At 38.8% G+C, this 24,959-nt stretch overlaps 12 protein-coding genes and 2 non-coding genes across 14 annotated transcripts; 7 read left to right on the top strand and 7 right to left on the bottom strand.

Annotated features, from left to right (window-relative positions):
• Positions 1–392: 392 nt before the first annotated feature.
• On the top strand, positions 393–1,302 carry KLLA0_A08602g (uncharacterized protein; the record flags this gene model as incomplete). Its single annotated transcript, XM_451378.2, has 2 exons — positions 393–414; positions 560–1,302. The coding sequence occupies 2 exons, from the start codon at positions 393–395 to the stop codon at positions 1,300–1,302; spliced, it is 765 nt and encodes a 254-aa protein (XP_451378.2).
• Positions 1,303–1,406: 104 nt separating this feature from the next.
• Positions 1,407–3,029, bottom strand: PGS1 (CDP-diacylglycerol--glycerol-3-phosphate 3-phosphatidyltransferase; the record flags this gene model as incomplete). The annotated part of the gene is made up of 1 exon (XM_451377.1): positions 1,407–3,029. One exon carries the CDS (start codon positions 3,027–3,029, stop codon positions 1,407–1,409), a length of 1,623 nt encoding a protein of 540 aa, XP_451377.1.
• A 437-nt stretch (positions 3,030–3,466) lies between these two features.
• KLLA0_A08558r lies at positions 3,467–3,538 on the top strand. Its single transcript has one exon. It is a non-coding gene; the product is annotated as a tRNA-Arg (tRNA).
• A 186-nt stretch (positions 3,539–3,724) lies between these two features.
• Positions 3,725–4,624, bottom strand: LDB16 (Ldb16p; the record flags this gene model as incomplete). Its single annotated transcript, XM_451376.1, has 1 exon — positions 3,725–4,624. The coding sequence occupies one exon, from the start codon at positions 4,622–4,624 to the stop codon at positions 3,725–3,727; it is 900 nt and encodes a 299-aa protein (XP_451376.1).
• Positions 4,625–5,471: 847 nt separating this feature from the next.
• On the top strand, positions 5,472–5,544 carry KLLA0_A08514r. Its single transcript has one exon. It is a non-coding gene; the product is annotated as a tRNA-Ala (tRNA).
• A 173-nt stretch (positions 5,545–5,717) lies between these two features.
• KLLA0_A08492g (FAD-dependent oxidoreductase) lies at positions 5,718–6,839 on the bottom strand (the record flags this gene model as incomplete). The annotated part of the gene is made up of 1 exon (XM_451375.1): positions 5,718–6,839. One exon carries the CDS (start codon positions 6,837–6,839, stop codon positions 5,718–5,720), a length of 1,122 nt encoding a protein of 373 aa, XP_451375.1.
• Positions 6,840–7,439: 600 nt separating this feature from the next.
• Positions 7,440–8,444, top strand: HIS2 (histidinol-phosphatase; the record flags this gene model as incomplete). The annotated part of the gene is made up of 1 exon (XM_451374.1): positions 7,440–8,444. One exon carries the CDS (start codon positions 7,440–7,442, stop codon positions 8,442–8,444), a length of 1,005 nt encoding a protein of 334 aa, XP_451374.1.
• Positions 8,445–8,733: 289 nt separating this feature from the next.
• KLLA0_A08448g (proline--tRNA ligase) lies at positions 8,734–10,752 on the bottom strand (the record flags this gene model as incomplete). Its single annotated transcript, XM_451373.1, has 1 exon — positions 8,734–10,752. One exon carries the CDS (start codon positions 10,750–10,752, stop codon positions 8,734–8,736), a length of 2,019 nt encoding a protein of 672 aa, XP_451373.1.
• Positions 10,753–11,173: 421 nt separating this feature from the next.
• Positions 11,174–12,838, top strand: DED81 (asparagine--tRNA ligase DED81; the record flags this gene model as incomplete). The annotated part of the gene is made up of 1 exon (XM_451372.1): positions 11,174–12,838. The coding sequence occupies one exon, from the start codon at positions 11,174–11,176 to the stop codon at positions 12,836–12,838; it is 1,665 nt and encodes a 554-aa protein (XP_451372.1).
• A 470-nt stretch (positions 12,839–13,308) lies between these two features.
• On the top strand, positions 13,309–14,694 carry ARG4 (argininosuccinate lyase ARG4; the record flags this gene model as incomplete). Its single annotated transcript, XM_451371.1, has 1 exon — positions 13,309–14,694. One exon carries the CDS (start codon positions 13,309–13,311, stop codon positions 14,692–14,694), a length of 1,386 nt encoding a protein of 461 aa, XP_451371.1.
• Positions 14,695–15,028: 334 nt separating this feature from the next.
• YSC83 (Ysc83p) lies at positions 15,029–16,174 on the bottom strand (the record flags this gene model as incomplete). Its single annotated transcript, XM_451370.1, has 1 exon — positions 15,029–16,174. The coding sequence occupies one exon, from the start codon at positions 16,172–16,174 to the stop codon at positions 15,029–15,031; it is 1,146 nt and encodes a 381-aa protein (XP_451370.1).
• Positions 16,175–17,121: 947 nt separating this feature from the next.
• YSC84 (Ysc84p) lies at positions 17,122–18,794 on the top strand (the record flags this gene model as incomplete). The annotated part of the gene is made up of 2 exons (XM_451369.1): positions 17,122–17,168; positions 17,570–18,794. 2 exons carry the CDS (start codon positions 17,122–17,124, stop codon positions 18,792–18,794), a joined length of 1,272 nt encoding a protein of 423 aa, XP_451369.1.
• A 330-nt stretch (positions 18,795–19,124) lies between these two features.
• On the bottom strand, positions 19,125–21,425 carry MIP6 (Mip6p; the record flags this gene model as incomplete). Its single annotated transcript, XM_451368.1, has 1 exon — positions 19,125–21,425. The coding sequence occupies one exon, from the start codon at positions 21,423–21,425 to the stop codon at positions 19,125–19,127; it is 2,301 nt and encodes a 766-aa protein (XP_451368.1).
• Positions 21,426–22,583: 1,158 nt separating this feature from the next.
• Positions 22,584–24,686, bottom strand: KLLA0_A08316g (uncharacterized protein; the record flags this gene model as incomplete). The annotated part of the gene is made up of 1 exon (XM_451367.1): positions 22,584–24,686. One exon carries the CDS (start codon positions 24,684–24,686, stop codon positions 22,584–22,586), a length of 2,103 nt encoding a protein of 700 aa, XP_451367.1.
• Positions 24,687–24,959: the final 273 nt, after the last annotated feature.

The raw sequence follows: 24,959 nt of genomic DNA, 5'->3' as shown, positions 1-24,959 counted from the left end.
ATAAACGCATTGCTGTTCTTTGGGCTGAAATCTGAATGCGTTCAAGATATTTTTTTTATAGTTTCGATTTTGGAATTTCGATTTTCCATTTCATTATGCTTTATTCTTTACATTTCAATGAGCAATTGAACTATCAGGTATATATTGAAGATAAAGATGAAGATACGAACCAATTATCCGTTGTAAAACTAATTGTGTAGGCTCTAGAATTGGATAATTATAACTTAAACAATTATCGATAAGTTTCACCATATTTGAGGCTTTCTGTTACGCTCGTCATATTTCAAAGATAAAAGGTAAAAGGAAACGGTTCGATGAAATTAATCTGATCGGATGCTGAATTAAACAGGAAGGGTATTTTTAGTGGATGACAATATGAGGGTCCTATTACAATGTTTCAGCGTGGTTGCAAGTGTATGTGATTTGGTGGTTATTTTTATCATTAGAACACACTGAATCAAAAGCCTTCTATTTCTAAGTGTTTGCTCTTATGATCTTGATAAAATGATATACTAACAATTAATGATGGAGTCTATCCTTCTAATTTTACTGCAGTCAGTTGGTGTACTATATCAGAAACGGTATGATAGACTTCATAAATCGATTTATGGATTGTCCTATGATATGTATGCATTAGACATAATATCTCGATTGATGATGATTTACATAAGTCTGCAGTATATGTTCTCACCATTAATAAGGAAGCAATTGGCCAACAGATTTCCATTGTTTTATCCGCTGGACGGACAGAAAGTGGTTGTAAATTTCTTTCTCTTGATGGCCGAAACTGGGATGATCTATTTCAATCTTAAAGTGATGAAGCAACTTATCAATTACAGGAAAACTAAGCACATACATCAAGGGTTTTCCGTATATCTATTTTGGACATTGGCTTTATGCATGGTATTCCATGTGTTTACCCTGGCGTGCTCGACAGTGTATTTGCCCGAATCAGACATGGGTAAGTTCGGTATATTTTATGTTGAGCACGTAAACTATATTTGGGTTAATGTTCAATTTTTTCAATGTGTCAAATTTGTACCGCAAATTTCATTGAACTGGATGGGAAATTGTACTAAGGGTTTATCATCTAAGTTTGTTATAATGAGTCTGGTTTCCTCTGTAGCGGGTGTACTGAGCCTTTACGTGAATAGTACTGATGCGACCAATTTTTTTTTGGTACCTTGGAACTCTTATCCGCTATTTGTTTTCATATGTCAAACGATGTCCGTTTTGCTTATATTATACCAAGCACAGTACCTCTATATAAAAAATAGTCCATATTTACCAAAGAGGACATAGTATGATGAAAGATCCATAGGGTATTTACATAGATTTGAATGAAATATACACAAGTGATGGCATTTGAGGGAGAATTGTCAAGAGATCTGATGAAGATAAAATCCTCATAGTCTGTTTCCCAGAATCTTCGTTGCTAGTTTAACCCCGGTACTTATATGTCTATCGGGATCTTCTTCGAAGGAACCTAATGTCACTTCTTTGGTATTCTTCAAGAGGTTATCTATTTCGTTCTGCATTGCAGTTTTTAATTGCTCATCTTTAGTTAAAACTATGGCGTTTGTTTCAATATCCAGAGAATATGCTCTTCTAGTATAATTGGAAGATCCTACAATAGTCAAACATGGCCTTTTATCATTACCTGGCTCTGATAACCACAAACCTTTTGCATGGTATGACCATCCGTTTGCTTGATTTACAATACCATGTTTCCATTCTCTTAACTTGATGTGGTTTTCTTTTCCGTGACGATGAACATCTTTCAAGAATCCTTGGGAAAGGTATAGGTATGCATCCGGTAGATGACCTGAGACACCTGGAGATTGGAAGAATCCATTGGCATATGGAGAAGCTGTTATTACTTGTCCTTGAATCGAAGGAGAATCTAATAAACGCTGTTTTATTTCAGGGAGCATATTGAAATATCCAGCGGTAAACGTCCATCTACTCATGGGGTTTGAAAGACAAGAAAGGATGGAAAGGACACCCGGTTTTTCTGTTGACACATCATGATGTGGTTGGAATAGTGGAGTAAATTGTGAAACTGGATAGACAATGGTAGGATATTGAGAAAAATCTTTGATCAGATGTGCGTTACCCATAGATGATGGTCCTCTTAAAAAATCAGTGAAAATAGACGAACATTTTTCAATAAATTTATGTTTATCTTTCAAAGGTTCAACCGCTACATTTGATTCTGGCCATTCAAGGTGATATTTCTGTTCGTTATTAGCATGACGAACCCTGTAACTGATTTTACTCACTAATTGATGAACCTTGAAATAATAGTCCGAAAGGAATTTATTTTTGAAAACATAATACCTATCTTGTCTATTAGTGAAATAATCATTGGATAGGTTTGCCCCACTTAATATCACTTCTTCGTCCACACCGTATATTTTCATATGTTGCAAACCCAAGCCCTCGTTGAAACGCTTTGGGATCAAAGTCTTCCAGCCAACGAATTCTGGTGTTCTATACAGCCTAATTTCTACTCTCTCTCCGAATTCTTTCTCTAATTCAGCCAACAAGGAAGCTGAGCATTTGTTCGGAGTCTCTCTGGTACCTCTTAATCCATCTACCATAAAGTATACCTTCAAATCTTTATTCTTCTTTAGCGAATCTGAAATACAGTTGATAAGATCATTTTCAGTTTTACCCAAGTACAAAGATGCCATAAACACTCTGTTTTGAGCAGCAGAGATTTTATTCTTTAAAGTTGAATAAAACTGAACGGGATGATCAAGTATTTCCACTTCTCCTTGTCTCAAGTACACTTTTGTATTGAGAAACGAAAGTTTCTCTTTTACCATGTCCAAGAAGCCATTTCCATCTTGTCCGGTTAATTTAAGCTTCCTAACTTGCTGATCAGATTCTTCAGTAACCGTGGCCATACTTACGCTTTTCACTGACTCAACTATTGGTCGAGTATTCACTGGCCTTTTATAAGTATTAGACCAAACTGGTAAGCAAGTTAATCTTTCAATACCACTTCGCAACCTGTGAAACATTAAATGCACTGACAAGCGAACAGAGTATTCAGGCAGTATGCAGATTGGAACGGGGTTTGAGAATTTACTCGGGATTAACTACCAGCTTCTCTCTTTCGGGTTCATTTGTTGTTCAAAGAAGTACCTGACCGAGTTTAGTTTTCGATGCATTGAGGCTTCGCTAATACCAATTGAAAACAAACCTGTGGAATTATTGTATCATAAACAGAAAGGAAAAAAGACTACGGCACAACCTACTCACGAACTATGAATTTTAATGATAGCATTGACTACTATTCAATCTAATTGAAATATACCTCTTCGAATAAGTTGGAATGAAGTAACATACTCAGTGTATATGCTTTGAGTTGACTGAACTCATTATAGCATGTCACCACATGATTAATGCTTTTGATATAGTCAAGCTGAGAATATTTTCATCTCATTCAATTCATTAAGCTCGCGTGGCGTAATGGCAACGCGTCTGACTTCTAATCAGAAGATTGTGGGTTCGACCCCCACCGTGAGTGCTTTATTTTTTGGAGCCCGCCTGGACAAATCTTAACATCATCCTTATAGTAAACTTTTGGCAAGATAAATTCATCCCACCTCTGAGCTATGTTACAATGCATCCGACATCGTGTACTTAGTAGTTATATGTATTTAAATTATTCAGATTCGTGAGCGCCAATATGTTGGGGTGTCTCGTAAATTCCTTAGAGATTTCGTATATCGACCACATTTTCGGCATCTTTTTTGATTCTGTTTCTATAAATCAAATGATTTATGTCATCTGTCATTTCTGTCCTTATCGTATCTACTCCATATCCCTGTTCATTGCCCCAGAATCTTGACATTTCAGACAAATCCTCATCAGAACCCAACTCTTGGTCACTATCTTCATTTGTATCCGGAAGACTCAAAGGAGTCATATTTCCAATATCAGGTTGATGGTGAGGCATTAGATCCAAGTCAAGATCCGAAGCTGTTTCTAATATGCTGGAAACAGCTGCAGATGCCGCAGCATCAACGTTGGCATCCGTGTATAATGAGGAATCTGGCATATTCGATTGTCTTTTTGTTGACAATCGAGGTATAGGTACCCTATATGGGTGTTCCCGCGGACTTTCTGTGGGCCTAGAGAAGAGCAGGCCCTTAATTGATTCAATGAAACCACCAATTGAGGGTTCCCAATAAATATTAGGAATAGGAACGAATTTGTGGAAACTTGAGAGGAACACCCCTGTCATTATCCCCAATGTGAAACCCAGTATTAGCATACTCAAGACATATTGAGATAGCATAATCACACCGAAAGTTGTCGCATTCGCATCGAAGGAATGATATAAACTTTTCACAGATGATCCAAAGAGAATGTACAATGGGATATTAATAGGAAGCAGTACTAGTGCAGCCAGATTCCTAAATATTATTTCTGATGGAATCACTACCACATAATGTATAATCCTCTTGACAGGATGAATAACTACCTTGTGTACAGTGCGTACACTCATATACACGGTAGACATCATTAACTGTAATGTATAAAGATATAAGGTCGCCAGTATTCTCGTAATAAACCCTAAGGATGTTTCAGCCAGTGCTAGCAGGCCCATAATGATATCACCTTATTGTTATATATAAATCCCTCGAGTAGCGGTTTTAAGCACAGGTCTATTTCACAGAAGGACAAATCCGGCAAATTGAGCTTCAGTTTGAAACCGCAGACTCCTTCCTAAAGCCAGCTTTTACCATCGATCTTGAATAGATTGAGCCAAAGGTGAAGTCAGCCCTAAAAACATTGCGTAATTGAAGCTGAATGATTTTTTCATGTTCAGAAAAATAAATAAAAATAACGAAAAGCAGGTCTTTCAGCATACCATCTACCACTTTAGACTCTGAACGTGATAATAGTTAGAGTGTATCATAAACCGCCGTCGCCCTTAGCAGCGTACGCACCTCAAACTACTGAAACGTCGCCATACATTAACAGCCAATATAAGTTTATATTGGTTATGTGGAGTGAATGACTGTCGGTTCGTAATTATGAGGCTTTCTTTTCAGTTCGAATTTCAACTTTGAAAAGAATAAAACTGTTTTCAAACCACTCCTGATTCTGCCCCATGTTCTTTCTCTTCCATAGATTAATGGGTTCTGTTTATGGAGAAGATAAAGCTGGTGAATGGTGCGCCTGCGCCTTTGATACAACAGTGGGATGCACTTCATTTACCAGATCGTGAGAACACATTAAACGACTTGTCTGACTTTATTTTCGAATATCCAATAGCCTGACGAGACTTGATGTGCCTCTATATTTTTCTTAATGTTATTCATCTCTAGATTATGTATGTATCGCTCGAACATCATCTAGATGTATAGTAGTGTTCCAGATTGGGATTGAATTTACACGTAATAATTTCAAGTGGATTTGTATTTATAAAAACTTCCGTTTTCAAGAATTACGGGCGTGTGGCGTAGTTGGTAGCGCGCTCCCTTAGCATGGGAGAGGTCTTCGGTTCGACTCCGGACTCGTCCATTTTCTTTTTTTTGGTTTTGTCTCTTACCTATCTCTGCTGTCCCCTCCCAGGAAGTCTGATACACTCCACTTGTAATGAAGCCTTGTTATTAGATACAGTTACGAGGAAGTGCGATTCGATACATCGAAGTGAATTTTAAATTATATATAAAGAGTGGTATGAAGTCTCTGCATCATAATTTGTATGGACAAGCTTTTCTTGAGATAAACTTAGGTAGACCTAACACATTAGCAGCAGCTAAAGCGGAAGCCTCCAAGGCAAGACCACGGGATGCTTGGTAACCAGCTCCCCCAATCCCGTAGTTATGGATCACCTTGAGTTTCCCTTGATTTTTTGGTAAATCGAACTCAGAGTATTCAACTCTGACACCATCTTTTCTTCCTGGTCTCAATGCCACATAAGAGTTATAGATGGTTGGATTTTTCAACTCTGGTGTATGGCGTTTACAAACTTCAACGATTTTCTTTGTCAATTCATCGTCAACGGTATTTGACCAATCGTTTTTCCTCATAATACCACCGATAATACAACCACCGTCACCACGAGGGAACATGTTCAAGAATTGATCGCTTGCAGGATTATCATCCTTTGGCAACGGTTCCACAACAATTTGGAAAGGTAAATCCTCATAAATCTGAACGATTTGACCCTTCACTGGGTACACCTTTTCAACCTCTGAGGGTTCATAATGCCTCAAGAATTGACCTGCATGAACACCCGTAGCATTGATTACCAAATCTGGCACAAATCCAACGATTTCAGGAATATTCTCAATGGCATCAATCTTTGCCAGTTGTCTGAGTTTACCACCCATTTTCTTAATCTCATTGACCATCCAGAACTTATAAGTAGATGGAGTAACAGTGAAAGTAGTGAATTCGAATCCATGGTAGTCTTGCGGATCCAAATTTCTGTACTTTAATTCTTCTTCAGACATTTGCTTCAAATCTCTGACAAAATTATCTCTAACAAACCATGGTATGGTCTCCTTTCTTGTCACCAGCTTCAATGTGTACTCTTTCACCCCAGTCTCCGGTTTGGATCTAGCCAATTCAGTGAACCACTCATAAGTCACCGTATCTCTTTTAATCTGAGCATGATCATCTGGTGCTGCGAAAGAATCCCAATTGGCACCTGCCCAAGGTGAAGTGTAATCGTACGATGTAAAAGTACCTGGGATATCACGAGCGATGATAACTAATTCTTCAATCTTATCACGACCATATAATTCCAATAAAGAGTGTGCGACACTCAAACCAGAGATACCTGCACCGACAACCACAACTTTAGCCATATTGATACTGTTAACTTTACAAACACTCGATTCTATCTTCTCTCTCTACCACTTTGCAATTGCTACAAGAGTGATTTGAACAAAAACCATCCGATGTTTTCAACTTTTCTCTATATATACTGATATGGAAATATCGATGTTTAGATAAAGGGTTTGTGTGGAAGCAACCATCGAGGCCGTGCCGCAAACACTTTGAGTAATGGCATGATTCAGATATATATCAGATGATTCTTCGGTTAGTATATCCGAATGAATATGTGTTGAAAACTCACCTGTAGTTCTGCCAATGCAGACACGGTGGTGATAAGTCGTATAAAATTTAGTTAGCTCCACCTCTTTGTGATTCAAGGGAGATGATAGTGGCTCTTAAGTGTTGCTGATCTTAGTCTTCTGCATAATTTTCTAAGTGCTGCAAAAGCGGTCGAAAACAACGCTCGAAGAAAAAAAGAAAAAAAGAAAGTGTTGATAACTTGCAATATGAGAGGTCAGTTTATATTGCCAGCATCGTTACCTTGAAAGGGCTACTTCATTCCATTGACCTTATCTGAATCACATAACAGCCGAGAGTAGAAAGAACCTCAACATTGGAAGGTTTTTACCATGTACTCACATCACTCTCATTCCGGAGACTATGTTGCTCACGGTGTAGATCCATTAGAGGATATCATTACTGAAGTCAAGAGACGCAAGTTTCACACATGGTGCATGACGGAGCATATGCCCCGGTTAGAACTGGAATTACTGTACCCTGAGGAGAAGACTAATGAAAGTTCCACTGAAGAGGATTTGAAGATCCTTGTAAAGAAATTCGAGGCGTATATGATTCACGCTAAAAGGATTAAAGATAGAGAAACCGCCAGTGAGAACGGTTTACATATCTTGATTGGATTTGAAATTGAAGGTTGTGACTTGGAACATATGCGGTATGCGAATGAACTGCTAAGGAGGAATAATAATGTACTGCAGTTTATGGTAGGATCTGTTCACCATGTTCACAATATCCCAATTGATTTTAATCAAGAAAAGTGGAACGAAGCGTTGAAGGTTAGTGGGAACAACCTTAGACAGTTGTTATATGATTATTTTACAATTCAAAGGAAGATGTTGGAAACGACGCAGCCATTAGTCGTTGGTCATTTTGATTTAATACGGTTATTTTTGCCGGATGATATGCGTGTGGATTTGGAATCTGGGCAGGTTTTGTCCGAAGGAGGTACTTTGGTGAAGGATCTTGAGTCAGTGATGACTCAATGGTCTGATGTGAAACAGTTGATAGTTGAGAGCTTGAAGTATGTGGTCTCATATGGTGGAGTAGTGGAAATTAACAGTGCTGGACTTCGTAAGGGCAAGGTTGACCCTTACCCTCATAGAGACATTGTTAATTTGTCGAAGGAAGTGACACCGTCGATCAGGTATGTCACAAGCGATGATGCCCATGGAGTCTCTCAGATTGCAGTGTGTTATGATGAAATGTTGAATTACATAGAGAACGTCGTCCAATTGAAACAGATTTCCTACTTGGAGGAGCAGGATGACGGTAACATCCAGATCAAAGATATCTTTGTGGAAGAAGTCAAAAGATCAGAATTTTGGAGTATCAAATGATGCATATTATGAGAACTCTATCTCAGTTACTATTTAGTTACTAATTAACAAATATTGTACTAGACTGCCCTTATTTAATTGAATACGATATATTATTCTTCAACATCAGTATTTAGGAATCACAGGTTGTTTGAATGTGGAATGGCTAATTAATAATAATAATAGTAATAATGATATAATAATAACAAGCGATGATAATTAAAGAGATATAATAAAAAAGTGTTGGTGAAATGCAGTGATAGTTGTGTATAGGGTAATAGTTATATCCTTCCTCTTACAGTCTAATTTACTAGTAGGAACGTCCGAACATACAGTAAGTTTTAGCAAGACGAGTACATTTGACACACTTTTGACCAGGTTTTAGAGTTGGTTGGTTGAATGGAATACATAAGGATTTAGCACCCATAGATGGGGACTTATCATCGACTTCAATCTCTTCACCGTCATCCTTCTTAGCAGAAGCATCTTTAATATCTTCTTCACATTCTTCGACACCACACCATGGGGACAAGATAACGTTCTTCTTGTTCAAAGCTGGAACGAAATCCTTCCATTCATCAACAATGACTCTATGAGTGTCGAATAATTCCTTAGCCTTGTTGAACAAATCTTGTTGTAATTCTTCTAAGATTTCTGGGATTCTCTTTTCCAAATCGTTAAGAGAAACAACAATCTTCTTACCATCGTTTCTCCTAACACAAGTAACTTGTTCCTTTTCCAAATCCTTTGGACCAAGCTCAATACGTAATGGAATACCCTTCAATTCGTATTGAGAGAACTTCCAACCTGGAGTGTAGTTATCGTTGTAATCACCAAAGGCTCTGATACCAGCCTTCTTCAATCTAGATTCGATGGCTCTGGCATTTTCATGGATCTTTGCTCTTTGTTCATCAGAGGTCTTAGTAGTGATACCGACAGGAAGGACCACAGATTGGAATTGAGAAACTCTTGGTGGGATCACCAAACCCTTGTTATCAGAGTGGATCATGACCATGACACCGATAACTCTTGTGGATAGACCCCAAGAGTTTTGATATGCGAAAATTTTTGGATGTTCTGAGCCCAATGGGTTTTCAACACTAATGTTAAACATTTTAGAGAAGTTTTGACCAAGATGGTGAGAAGTAGCACCTTGAATACCACGACCAGTTTGAGGAATGTAACCTTCACAAGTGGTAGTGAAATCACCACCAGCGAACTTTTCCTTTTCGGTCTTTCTACCCTTAACCACTGGAACAGCCAATAGTTCTTCGTAAACACCGGCATAGAAGTCCAAGATTTGCATAACTTCTTCTTCAGCAGCCTCTTTGGTCAAGTGAGCTGTGTGACCTTCTTGCCACAAGAATTCTCTTGTTCTCAAAAATGGTTGAGGATGCTTGAATTCCCATCTAACGACAGAATTCCATTGGTTTAACTTGATTGGTAAGTCTCTGTAGGATTGAATCCATTTGGCATAGTATGGGTACATGACGGTTTCAGATGTAGGTCTAATAGCAATTGGTTCATCCAACTCAGAGGTACCGGCTCTAGTGACCCAAGCAACTTCAGGAGCGAAACCTTCAATATGATCTTTTTCCTTTTCCAAGACACGAGATGAAACGAACATTGGGAAATAAGCGTTTTGTACACCTAAACCCTTAATTCTATCATCAAACCATCTTTGAATTTGTTCCCAGATAGCGTAAGAAGCTGGTCTTAGGATGTAACAACCAGAGACGTCGTAGTAATCCAACATTTCACCTTTGGTCAAAATCTGCTGGTACCAACCGGAGAAATCTAAAGCCTTATCAACGGTAACACCGATCAATTTAGCATCTTCCAAAGAAGCAGCAGACTTGGCTGGAGCTGGAGCTGAAGCCTCCTTCTTAGCAACTTCAACGACCTGAGAGAAATCAACTTCCAATGGTTCAAATGAGTTCAAATACTTACCGATCAAATCAGATTTCTTAACGAATTTTTCATCGTTCAATTGCAAGACGGTATCATCGGCCAATGCAACCAATTGTTGATCCAACAACAACTTGAAGGCACCCTCAGCCTGAGCCAAATGACCTAAATGGAACTCCTTACCAGACTGGATCTTAAATTGACTTTGGAATAATTCATCACGAGCTAATCTTGGGTCCTTCGTAGAAGTAACACTGGCAATCAACCCAGATGGAGTAGTGGTACTGTGCAAAGCAACAACAACGATCGGAACAGGTGTCTGAGATTTAGGTGTCTTTGGCTTGAAGACCAAAGACTTCACGACAACTGCATCGTCAGATGCATTAATCTGTAACTTGCTAAAGGTTTCTTCTAAGGACATTGTTTTAATACCGTGTTCACCTGAGGTGTAAATAACAAAGAATCTGATGGAAAACCAAAACAACTACCAAAAACTAGGGCTATAAACAAACCGCAATCCCTTATCATAAGCCTTTGTCCACTTATCTTATTCCTAATATTTTGTTGAAACACATTGTTCGAAATCAAAATTTTTCAGTTTTTGCATCTTCAACAACGAAACGGAAAGCTAAGTTTCGAAGAGAAAAAAATAATGAGTCAAACAAGAAGGTTTTAACAATTATATAATAGAGACTATTACTTGGTCTTTGCCTGTATTGTTACCTGGTATTGGTGTCATTCAATCTAAAGAACCAATTTGTATTTTTAAAGAGAAATTTTTCCAATAGTTTTGGATAGTCATTTCCAAGGAAATAAATTTAAAATCTAACGAACAACAAACCATGTCAGTTTATGTCAACGAATTCAGTGGTGTTGACGAGTCAACCGTTGCTGGTACCGAGCAACAGCCATTTAAGACCGCTGCATTTGCTCTTTATAGCAAGGCTGAAAGTGAGCCAAAGGAAATTTATGTTTTCAAGAAGGAAGACGATGGAGCAGAAGGCGCGTACGTCGAGATTAGTGCTAGTGCTTTGAAGAAGGCCAAGAAGGGTGTTGAAGGCTTGAAGAAGAAGGCTGCTAAGCAAAAGGAATTGGAGCAGAAACAGCAGGAACAAGAGGCTAAGAATGCTGCTAAGAAGCTAGAAGCTATGAACATCACCATTGAAGAAGATTTAAGTTTACCAAAGGCAGAACGCCGGAAGATCCGGTCTGCTTACGATGCGGTAGACAAGAGAGTTAAGGTTTCCGGTTGGGTTCACAGACTACGTAACAATAAGTCTGTTGTCTTCATCATCTTGAGAGATGGTACTGGGTTCTTGCAAACTGTGTTGACTGGTGATTTGGCTAGATCTTACCAAATCGTCAATTTGACTTTAGAAACTACAATCACATTGTATGGTACCATAAAGGTGGTTCCAGAGAGCAAGAGTGCACCAGGTGGTGTTGAATTATTCGTCGATTACTTTGAAATTGTTGGCCCGGCACCATCCGGTGAAAATGCTTTCACCAACAGAGTTCAAGAAAATGCTGATCCTTCGATTCTTTTGGATCAAAGACATCTAATGTTGAGAGGTGAAACACTGTCCGCTGTAATGAAGGTGCGTGCTGCTTTGATGAAATCTATTCGTCGTGTATACGATGAAGAGGGACTAACTGAGGTCAACCCACCATGTATGGTGCAGACTCAAGTCGAAGGTGGATCCACTTTGTTTAAACTAGACTACTACGGTGAAGAAGCTTTCTTGACCCAATCCTCCCAATTGTACTTGGAAACATGTTTGGCTGCATTGGGTGACGTTTACTGTATTCAAGAATCCTTCAGAGCTGAGAAGTCTCATACAAGAAGACATTTGTCCGAATATACCCATATCGAAGCGGAATTGTGTTTCTTGGACTTTGACGATTTATTGTCACACATCGAACGTGTCATCACTAAGACCATCCAATACGTGCTAGAAGACCCGGTTGCTGGTCCTTTGGTCAAGAAATTGAACCCTAATTTCCAAGCACCTCAACTTCCTTTCAAGAGAATGGAGTACAAGGATGCCATCGAATGGTTAAAAGAACACGGTATTAAGAACGAGGAAGATAAAGAGTTCCAATTTGGTGACGATATCGCTGAAGCTGCAGAAAGAAAGATGACTGACACCATCGGTGTTCCAATTCTTTTGACTAGATTCCCATTGGAAATCAAATCTTTCTACATGAAACGTTGTGACGACGACAAACGTGTTACCGAATCTGTCGACGTCTTGATGCCAACTGTCGGTGAAATCACTGGTGGTTCTATGAGAATCGACGACACTGAAGAATTGATGGCCGGTTTCAAGCGTGAAGGTATCGACCCTGCTCCATACTACTGGTTCATCGACCAAAGAAAATACGGTACTTGTCCTCATGGTGGTTACGGTTTGGGTACTGAACGTATCTTAGCATGGTTATGTGACAGATTCACCGTCAGAGATTGTTCCCTATATCCACGTTTCTCTGGTAGATGTAAGCCATAAAGCCACAGAGCTGTGGGTTGCAACAGAGAACGATATAGACGTGACCCGAAAGAAAATACCGTTAATAGATTAATATTTGTATAAAACCTATACTTCTTCTCATTCAAAAGTATTTATGCTATAACATAATCTAAGCCATGCAATAAACGTCCCAGGTTAACGAGTAACTGAGCAAGCAAGGATAGATGTGATGTTGCGATGCTTCGGGAGGACAAGCTAGTCACATTTCACGTGATCCGACATGATCGCTCTCATTTTTTTTTTTTTTCACTGACTCACTGTATGATAAGATTTGAATATTGATATCAGAAATGGCTTCATCACTCTGAAGGATGTTGCTTCAAGTAAAAGATGTGATACTTTAATTGACTTCTGTGTTTGCTAAGTGGTACCATCGGTAAGCTGATAGATCAAATCATCTTACAACTAGACGACGACGGACAACTAAACTAATAACTGTAACCGGAAAAATGGCTGAGAAACAAAAATTGTGGGGTGGTAGATTCACTGGTGAGACTGATCCATTGATGCATTTATACAATGCATCATTACCATATGATTATAAGATGTACAAGGCAGATTTAGAAGGTACTAAAGTGTACACCAGTGGTTTGCAAAAAATTGGCTTGTTGACTGAGGATGAATTGAGTAAGATTCATGCTGGTTTGAAGCAAATTGAACAAGAATGGAGCGATGGTTCGTTCGTTAGAGAAGCGGATGACGAAGATATCCATACTGCCAATGAAAGAAGATTGGGTGAGATTATTGGTCGCGGAATTGCTGGTAAGGTCCATACCGGTAGGTCTCGTAACGATCAAGTGGCTACTGACATGAGAATATACTGTCGTGATATCTTGAACGGTACTGTGTTGCCAGCTCTATCGTCTTTGATTAAGGTTATCTTACAAAGAGCTGAAGAAGAGATAGATGTACTAATGCCAGGGTACACCCATTTGCAAAGAGCTCAACCAATTAGATGGGCTCACTGGTTGTCCTGTTATGCGACTTATTTCACAGAAGATTACAAGAGACTGCAACAGATCGTGGAAAGATTGAACGTGTCTCCATTGGGTGCTGGTGCCCTTGCTGGTCATCCATACGGCATTGATAGGGAGTTTTTGGCTGCAGGTTTGAATTTCAATGGTGTCATTGGTAACTCTTTGACTGCAGTTGCTGATAGAGATTTCGTTGTTGAAATTATGTTCTGGGGTTCTTTGTTCATGAACCATATTTCCCGTTTCGCTGAGGATCTAATTATTTACTCCACAGCGGAATTCGGTTTCATCCAATTGTCCGATGCTTATTCCACTGGTTCTTCTTTAATGCCACAGAAGAAGAACCCAGATTCTTTGGAACTTTTGAGAGGTAAGTCAGGTAGAGTCTTTGGTCAATTGGCTGGTTTCTTGATGTCTATCAAGTCAATCCCTTCCACGTATAACAAGGACATGCAAGAGGACAAAGAACCATTATTCGATTGTTTGACCACTGTGGAACATTCTATTCTAATTGCCACTGGTGTTATTTCCACTTTGGCAATTCACAAGGAGAAAATGGAAGGTGCTCTAACAATGGATATGTTAGCTACAGACCTTGCAGATTATCTAGTCAGAAAAGGTGTTCCATTCAGAGAAACCCATCATATCTCCGGCCAAGCCGTTGCCCTTGCTGAATCTTTGAACGTATCTGGTATTGACAAGATCAACTTGCAACAGTACAAGTCAATTGATGAAAGATTCGAACAAGATGTTTTCGAAGTGTTTAACTTCGAAAAGAGCGTTGAAAGAAGAGATGCCACTGGTGGTACTGCCAAGGTTGCTGTTTTGAAACAATTGAAGAATCTAGCATCTCAATTATGAGATTTTGGAAAGTTTTAGGTCCCTATTCCATCAATAAGGAAATCATATATATATATATATATATATATATATAACAACTAAAAACCAACAAGCAGACATAGACATATATGTAAATAATATATAATTATTCAATAATAGCGTTATAATATAGACCCTATAGAGAGGTAATATTTGCCTCATAATCCGATAATGATGTTAGAAGAGAAAAACATAGGTAAAGCAACAACAAGCACGCAACAGAGAAACACATGAAAAGAGAACTTCAACCATCAAGGGAAGTGTATTATCCCAGTTTCTGTTTCTACGATATCTTAGGCTTTGTGAATTTTGGGTTTTAGAACAAATCAAGTAACCATAGTGGACATAGATACCCTAGCCAACTTGTCAAAGCACTACCTTTACCACAGTATAAGATACTACCGCTTAGCCATCTTTTCAAGCGTAGCCACATGTAGTCTCTTGACAAAATCAACTGATAAATGGGCTCGCATAACGATTTCGATATGTTTGAACCTTTCACGGATAAATACTTGAAAGTGCTAGCGTTACCTCCGATTCCGAGGATCCCAATATGGCACATGTAAACGTCACACTGGTGAGAGTATTCAATTTTCATGGTCTCATAGAACGTAGAGATGAGTCCCGATACTAAATGTTCTACGGAATGGTGCTTGAGTTGTAAATTCTTAGAAAGGGATGGGTTAAAGAAGATTAATTGCAATTTCTTAAAGGCATTCCCAGCAAAATGGGGTATTAGTTTCTCAAGGACGCCGTAATAGTTCAAAATATTCTCCTGCACTTCATTGGTGACTAGTTTCGAGGAAAGAGTATTACCTGAGGGGTAATACGAAAGATTTGGCATGAACAAGATCGATCTTAATTGTTTCTCTGAATGATCGTTCATGTATTGGATAAAGCTAGCCAACCCAGAGCTATCAGCGTCGATGTAGAAAATCCCACCATCATCAGAAGTCAGGTCATCGATGGTGAAATCATCTTCTGGTTCGCCAGTACCATATTTCAATTTCCGTTTACAAACGAAAACGATAAACCTTCTTCTGTACAACTCATTAACCTGGTTTCTGACCACAGGGTCTCTAATATCACCTAGAACAAGTAGTACTTGATTGTCATCCGTCAAATGAGTTGGCAGAGCATTCATCAAGTAATGCGTAGACGAATACAATAACAATCCCGCAGATGTCAAACCTACCCCTACTAGGAGTAAACCCCGATGAGCCCACACTCTGTTCCCCATCTTAGAGAACATGTTCGATGTGGACTCTGAGTGTATAGCAGGATCTTCGTATAAGTTGGCCAATTCCTCATCTGAAAGACCTTTCAACGACTTGTCATATAATGATTTAGTCTTTTTAACAAGTCCCTTGGCTAGATCAACGGTATTCTTGCCTGAATTACAGACAGCGTCAACAGTGTGTTTATAGGCACCAAAACAGTAATCCAAAACCTGATCTGACATTTCTATACGCTCGCTGTGTAGAGTAGAAATTCCAGCAATTTATGAGGTGATCTGAGATCTTGTACGGTGCTGTTTGCAGTAGGGTTTACTGGTTTGTATATAAGTTTTTCTGAAAAGAAGTTTGGTTTGTTAAAGATTGGCAATGAGATTATATCCTTATTTTGGCATTTGATAAGGGGAAGAGACGGAGACGGATTACAAACACACATCTGCTGCAGATGATACTCTTGTCAAGCAACTGCTTCGCAGCTGCTAATACTCTTGACCAGACAAGGGGGCCATCGGGCCCCCTTGCCCCAACTTATATATCACGTGACATGCAATTCAGGGTCCACACAAGTCATTGTTCGGGTAACCAGATGCAATTCCGAGCGACATAAACCTTAAGGCCCCGGATCAGGCACCGAACACTACACGACAGGTACAGATCTCTCCATACCTGATGACCGTCGCCGCATCAATAACAATTCACTCTTCGAACTTCATTTACCAGAGGGCACATAAAAAGCCTACTCTTTCACACCCCTCTACTCAGTGCCAGTAAATGCCGTTTTCGGGTGCTACTATATCAATCGGTATTAAAGAGAATGCACCGTAAATACCCAGATATCCAGGTCAAATGGTAAGCAATGACCCCTTTTTAAGCCCTCAAATACATACTCCTACTATAAAGTAAATTTAGACCCTATCTATTACAAATTCACACACATAGTACTCCGTTTCTTCCAGTCACCGGTGTCTCTCTGTCTATTTCTCTGTGCATATGGACTGCGATGCGCCTATTTTCTCCTATTATAAACGATGAACAATTTTTGGAAAAATATGAAAAGTTGGAAATTAATGACAATTAGTACTTTCTTCATTCATTGCATCAGTTCCATGCAAGATTGTACTATTGCAGCAGTTGGCTTATGTGAGTTAACTAAGCAGCGACTGAATTAGCGACAATGGGTATCAACAATCCTATTCCTAGATCTCTTAAATCTGAGACGAAGTATGTGTGACCTTTTTTTTTTTTTGGTTGATTTAGTTTCCCTTCAAGTTGTGGCAGGTTGCAAAGGGATCGGTTTACTTGATATGCTGATGATACACCGTATCGTTCCAAGCCTTCGGCTTGGAACTCTGTGGTGTATTATATTATATTCATCTCAGTTGGGAAACTGAGATGAATAATGAGAGTAAACACTTTGAATTCCTTGCTCCCGAGATGATTCACTGTTGAAAGATTCAACCATAGTCTCCCAGTACAATTTACTAACTGCTTTGAGTATTCACTGTTCCACTTTGTTATTTTTCAATAATGAGCCAGGGGTTTGTCCTTTGGGTTAAGACCCCAGGATCATTGAGAAATAATGATTTGAAACTTTATGATTTCCACCCCGAATTAATGTTTAGAAAAGCAGCCAAGGTTCTTGCATCCTTCGTTAAACCCAATCAGGTTCTTTCGGCAAACGATGTTATTCCTCCAGAAGTTTTGAAAAGTGCAAAGGGTCTAGCAATTATCACCGTTTTGAAAGCTGGGTTCCTTTTCAGTGGTAGAGCAGGATCCGGTGTTATCGTGGCTAGATTGCCTGATGGTGGCTGGTCTGCTCCTTCTGCCATCGCAATGGCTGGTGCTGGTGCTGGTGGTATGGTAGGGCTTGAATTGACCGATTTTGTTTTCATCTTGAACACTGCGGATGCAGTTAAATCTTTTTCACAGTTCGGTTCTATCACTTTGGGTGGTAACGTCTCTGTTGCGGCTGGTCCATTGGGTAGAAACGCAGAAGCTGCAGCTTCTGCATCCACTAGCGGTGTTGCTGCCATCTTCGCTTATTCTAAGACTAAAGGTTTATTTGCCGGTGTCTCGTTAGAAGGTTCGGTGATCATTGAAAGAAGAGAGGCAAACAGAAAGTTCTACGGTAACAATTGTACCGCAAAGATGATTCTATCTGGCCGTGTCAGACCTCCTCCATCGGTAGACCCTCTATTCCGTGTTCTAGAGTCCCGTGCCTTCAACTATAGATCTCCAAGAGGTGACAACTACGATGATGATGACGACTACGACGAAGACGAAGACGGAGAGTACTATAACGATATCCCATCTAGCTTCGATTCAGATGATTTGGATTCTCAAAGACCTAACACTAGATCCACTAGAAGAAGGGCTAATTCATACAGATCTACAACTAGCGATGACTCGGATGATTACCTGGATGAAGATGAAGAACGCTACTCATCATCTCGTTATTCTAGGAGACAAGGACCCTCTTCTAACTCTCGTTGGGAAGATGAAGTTTATGACTTAAATGATAGATTCGAAAGAACAAACCTCAATACAAGGAACGCTAGAGGTGGTCCTTCAAGACCAAAATCGGAAAAACCAGACTTTGGATCCAGTTCGTTCTCCCGTGGTAGCCCAAGAGGTAACTCTTCTGCTAACTCTCCAGCTAGAAATTCCGGTGCACCAAAGGCTGTAGCTCTTTACACTTTCAAAGGTGAAGAAAGCGGAGACTTGCCGTTCAGAAAGGGCGACGTTATCTCAATTATCAAGAAATCTGAATCGCAAGACGACTGGTGGACAGGAAGAGTCAATGGTAAAGAAGGTATTTTCCCAGCCAATTATGTTGAATTGGTGTAAATAAACAAATTTGAAAACGTTTCATTTCTTATTATTCCATTACGATAATGAACTCGCAAAATTAATATCATTAACTGATCGTTCTGTCTTTGTATCATACTGCAACCAATACGTTAAAGTTTCGTAAAATGAAATAGAACATATTAATATCCCACCCCTCGTACCTTTATATAACTTAACTTATGTATAAAAACCTGAGATGTCCATAAAATAAAACCTCTCATTGACGTGAAAGCTTTGCACTTAGTATTCGTTTTGATTAGATCTGAGTTAGCAAATTACATAGTTACTATACGTGGCTTGAATTAAGTTTCAGGACGACACCTATTTCTATCTTTCTTGTAGACCAAGCTTTTCAATGGCAAGTTCCACTTGGCTTTGGAAAACTCTTTCGTAATAATTGTTGCCCGTCTTTAACAACAAGAGTTGTGCCAAAGTGTCATAATTTGGTTTGTAGTATACATCCATAATATAGGAAGCAATAGTAGAAACATTTTCATCCCTAGTGGCAACTGGATGCTGCAAGAAGTCAATGCATCTCTTAGTCTCCTTCTTTAACATGGTGATCAATTGTTTTTTAGCCTCGTAACTGTAAGCTTTTCTTGATGGTTCTTCGATACTAATACCGATTCCAACGCCTTTATTAATGCTAGAGTCTCCCATAACAGCTGCAGCTCTAGGAACCATAGGTTGGTGAATGTTCCCAATATAATGCTGTTGCTGTAGTTGGTGATAAGGATTCGGATGATGGTATATCATCTGTGGATTCTGAGATACTCTGGAACCACTTGGTTTGTTGAAATTCCGGACATTTTTAGGTGGCCTGTAGTTTGGAGCAGGAGCCCTGTACACATATCCATGTTTAGAACCACGACTTCTTCTATCGTTCGACGTGTTACCATTATTATCATGGTTACGATAAGATGGCTCAACTTCAATTAATTTAACATCCTTGGGTTGTTGCCAAGAAGCCTTTACTTCAGAATCACCTAATAGCTTATTTTCCATCAATTCAAACAACCGTTGAGCATCATTTCTTGAAGCACATCTAACGTATCCAGAGTAAGTGTCAGTTTTTTCTTCGTAGTATCTAACAACCACCCTTTCAGTCTTGATTCTTTCTTGACCACAAAGGAAGTTTAAGAACTCTTCGTTACAGATTACGCTTAAATTGGTTAGGAAAACAGTCTTTTTGTAATTATTTGGCCTGGTATTGTTTTCAAATTGACTTTCTTCTAAATGATGTCTTTCTGTTTTCTTCACTTCAATGGTTCTTTTCATGTATTTACAGCCGTTTAGCTTCTCAATGGCTGTCTTTGTATCCTGGATTCTTTTATAAGTGATAAAGGCCCAAGAGGAATCGAATTTGGAAACATCTGACGTGTACACAGATTTAACAGGCCCAATCTTGCTGAAGAAATTCAACAAGTTATCATGGCTCGGGTTAATTGGTAAGTTCTTAACGAATATAGCATTGGGATGAGGTAATTTGGTGTTTTTACTCTCTTTGTTTGTTTCTTCTACCAAAGACTTCGTTGCATTACCAACAGCTTTATCATCATCATCATCGTCAGTATCATTACCAGCCACCACATCTTTCTTGCCATTTTCAGAAGGATCAGTTGTAACATTGTTATCATCCTCCATTTCTAATTTCTCTTTGACGACGGTTAAATTGTTGATCCTATTAATCTTTTGTTCAAATTCCGGTGATTTCCTCACATTTCTATCAAAATGAACTCCACACATGATAGTAGAATCAAAGAATTCTTTACCATTGTACTGTTTGATTGCCTCCTTGGCTGCAGCATCATTCTCGAAATAAATGAATCCAATGTTCTTTCTTCTATCCAATTTACATGATAATATCTTTCCAAACTTCTTGAATTCATCATAAAATACTCTTGTCGTCAATTTTGTGTTGTCTAGGGGCAAATTAGAAAAGAACACATTGGTACCAATGTTCTTTCTGAAATAAGTGTTTCTCAATGATGGCATCATTCTTATTTCTCTTCCAAAGATCGGCATGTAATTATACTCATCAACTGCATTTTCTGCATCTTTGGGATCGCCAAAGTTCAAGTAGCCATAACCTAATGACTTCTTGGTATTCGAATCAACACAAATCTTGACTGAATTGAAAGATTTGAACTTGTTAAATATATTATGCAACATATCTTCAGTGACGTTACCTGGTAAATCTCCAATAAATAATGCAGTTTGTTTCTCTGATTTCATGGTATTAGTCTGTTGAGTGGAATGTTTTGAATTTGAAAGATTAACTACATCGCTGCCAGTTGACGTGGTATCGGTACTGGATGAACCTCTTGAATCAGTTGCTGAATGCAGTTGGTTTTGATGCTGATAAGATTTCTCACCTCTGCCGTGATGCTGATGGTGATTATTACTACTATTACCGTTATTATTTTCGTCATCTTCATCATCATCACTTTGTTCAGCGGTATTCTCTTCCTCCTTCTTGGAATTACACCTTTCATTCTTAACAGTCTTACCCATCAAACCTTTCACAAGCGAGTATTTACTGTTACCATGATGATGTATATTATTATTCCTTTGAATATTCAAAGGAATATCACTTAACGTCAACGAGGATTCAGCTTCGAATGACATGATCTCTGCCTTGAAAGATGAAAATACTAATAAGCAAATGGTTCAAAACGGTCCGGTTTGCAATGATTAACTTTCACTCGCTAAATGACAGAAAACTATTATCTTTTCTTGATTCAGAAATGTATTCGGAGTTTCTATATTGTACACAGTACAACCAGAAAATTTTATGTTGAGCAAAACCTGGCAACTAGTCTCTTTCCTTGTAATTATTATTTGGTCACTGAGAGTTCAGAACACCTTCCTGCCGTACTTCTATCTTATTATTTGTACTAGGTTTAATCCTTCAAAGATGTAAAATAATGGAATCACATGAATAGGACAAATATCCAAAAGAACCACAAAAAAATATCACAAAGTAGAAACAGCCACCCACTTTAGAGGATTGAATAATGTTTTACTGGTGTGAGTTACCCTTTATATGCTTTTGTAAACTTCTCTCTTATGAATTTATTTTCAACTTTGTGTCAAGTTTTTTGTGTCGTCGACAGATGTCAGATTAAATTGATTTGCAATGAGACAACGGGATAGGACCACAAAAAAAAAAATGAGCAGCTAATGTGACGGCATGAAAATGGTGCTATGCTTACAACCCCACACTTATGTTATCATTCCATGCAGGATATTTCACCAGTTCTAATAGGACGGAAAATATCGATATCTATGATCATCATTGATAAAACATCTTTATCATTTATAAAGGAATATAGGCATAATACGTAACACATGTTTCGATTAAGGATTCAAACTCCAAACACATTTTGTATGTCAGGGTTACGTCAGTGAATTCAGATTTATCAATAGTATAGTTCATTAAAATCTCTAAGAGAATTATTATTTCTTCTTCTTCTTCTTCTTTTATTTTCATTTCATCCATGTTGTTCATTTATGAATAAAAGAAAACATGAGACAATCGTTACAGGACATTAGTTAATTATTATGGGATTAAAGTTTTCAATAGTAGTTGGAGTTGAGATGGGATTGAATTCCAGTAACTCTGGCTCTTTCTTGATATTTCATCTTTTATTTTTCTCTTGTTTTTTTTTTTTTTTTTTTGGTAGCTTTTAACTTTTATTCCACTTCTCTGGATGATTCCTTCATTGGGGGTTTTACAAGTATTAGTTTAATACATCAGTGGGCTCATTGAATGTAACGCATTAATCATTCACTGAGAATATCTCTACCAAACATACCTCTCTTCAACCAATCCATGAATAAAAGGACTCTTGTTCTCCAAGAAACGGTTTGGGCAAAGTAAATGGATCTCCACAAATACATAGCAATCAAACCACCAACGAAAGAGTAACCAGGCAAGTCAAACACGGCAGAGTTACCGATGTAGGCTAAGGAACCTAGATGGACGTATCTGAAAGGTCTATAAACCTTTTCATCGATACCCTTTTCGTGGATTCCTTGGATGCTGTCCTTATTGGCAGATCTAGCAACCTTAGTCAATTTCTTACCCAAGTATTTACCTTGTTGATGAGCTCTTTGAGCTGTTGCTGGTAAAGAGGTAACCTTAGTCTCAACTTCACGTAACAAGGTAGAGATTTGATCAAAATTCAATTGACCCGACTTGTTAACATCATATTTCGGTAGATCGTCTTCCAAATGGATCAAATGTTCTCTAGTCTGTGGATGTCTACGAGCCACTTGCTTTGCAATATCGATAATTTCGTTGTAAGAAAGGGATAAATGCTTGATATCTTCATCGGTAATGATCTCGTTACTTCTTGTCAGAGACAAATGTCTGTTAACGATGAATCTTCTGATATAATCGGCAGTATGGTCGGCCAAATCTGTTCTCACGGTAGAACAATCACCGATAGCATAAACATCTTCAGTAGGGGCACCGATAACTCTTAAGTACGAGTCAGTTTCAATGGCCCTTTTGTTTCTTTGGGAATGAGCCAAAGAATGCACCACTTGTTTCGTCAATGGGTTCTGGGAGACACCAGTAGACCATAAACAGATTCCGAATGGGATTTCCTTCAATTCAACTTCTCCAGTCTTATCATCTTTCTGTTTGAAGATGACACGATCAGGTAAGATACGTTCAACACGAGAATTGGTCAAGACATCGATAGTTTCCTTTCTGAACCTTTGTGTTGCATACTCGGAGATTTTTTCATCGTAAGTGTTCAAGATGTTGGATCTTGATTGGATGACGTGGACGGATAATTGTTGCCTTAGGATACGAGGGTACATACTTGGTAGATCTTCATTCAACAAATCGAAAACTTCTGCGGCAAACTCAACACCGGTGGGGCCACCACCACAAACGACGAAACTTAACAACCTACGGCGCTCTTCATCAGACGTGGTAGGTAAACAAGCTCTTTCCAGTAACGTTTTAATTTTCTTTCTTAGAGTGATAGCATCTTCTGCAGTTTTCAAACGAGAACAATATTGCAAACCTTCGACACCGTGGGTGTTTGAAGTGGATCCAACAGCAATGACCAATTTATCGTAAGGCAAATAAAAGGAATCCTTGGCACCGGTCTTGGTATTAATTTGGGATACCTTGATCAATTTCTCATCAAATTCCACCTTTTCAGCATACGCTTCCAAATAATGACCATTGACGTCGTTAACGATCTTACGGATCGAAGCCATCAAAGACTTCACTTCTAACGTACCTGTAGCAGCAGATGGTAAAAGCGGAGTGAATAAGAAATAGTTTTGAGGGGACACAACGGTAACGTCGTAATCACCTGGGTTCAAATTCTTCAACAAACCAACACTTGCCCAACCGGACCCCAAGACGACCAATTTTGGCTTATACGAGGTCAATTCCTTCATTTCAGAGTCATACGCGTCCAAAGTTTCTCGTAAGATGGGCAAATTCTCGGGACCACCGAGTTCTGGGTTAAGAGCCAACTTTGGCACTTTGATCTCAACGGCAGTACCGCATGACTTATAAGTGGTGGAATCGTAGATAAAGAACCCGATAATGATAGCACCAACACCAGAGGCAACGATACCAGCGGTGAAAATGGACCATTTCACCAGTTTGCCCAGTTTACTGGTAAATCCACTGGTCTTTACCAGACCCACTGGAGGGGTACTTTTCTCTTGTTCAATTTCAGATCTAAGACAGGAAGAGACATGGAAATTTCTGACACTTGGCTTAAAAGAGGCCAAACAAACTGCCCGTAAGGGCAGTTTGTTTACCGTTTGAATTGGGCCGCGCATTGACCCATGAATGGATCTTATGGGCAAAGCCACTCCTATAAGGCCTTTGCTGATACCGGTAGCAAACATTACTTTCTAGGAAAAAGATAAAGTTAGTTATCTGCAAATATGTGGAGCGAGAGACGAAGCAGATAACGTTTGTGAACTACAGTGGTAATATAATTGTGCTAATTCAGGCAATATCCCAATATATATCTATATATATATATATATATGAGCATGTGTTGTGTGAGTGAATAAATATCGGATTGATATATATATATATATGTTTAAATATTCAAAGCTTTTTTAATTTTTTTTCACTCAAGAGATGAAAAGGACAGACGTAAACGCTACTAGAAG

The sequence above is a fragment of the Kluyveromyces lactis genome, assembly GCF_000002515.2.
Source record: "Kluyveromyces lactis strain NRRL Y-1140 chromosome A complete sequence".
Classification (NCBI taxonomy): domain Eukaryota; kingdom Fungi; phylum Ascomycota; class Saccharomycetes; order Saccharomycetales; family Saccharomycetaceae; genus Kluyveromyces; species Kluyveromyces lactis.
This window is presented reverse-complemented; position numbering and strand designations above follow the sequence as displayed.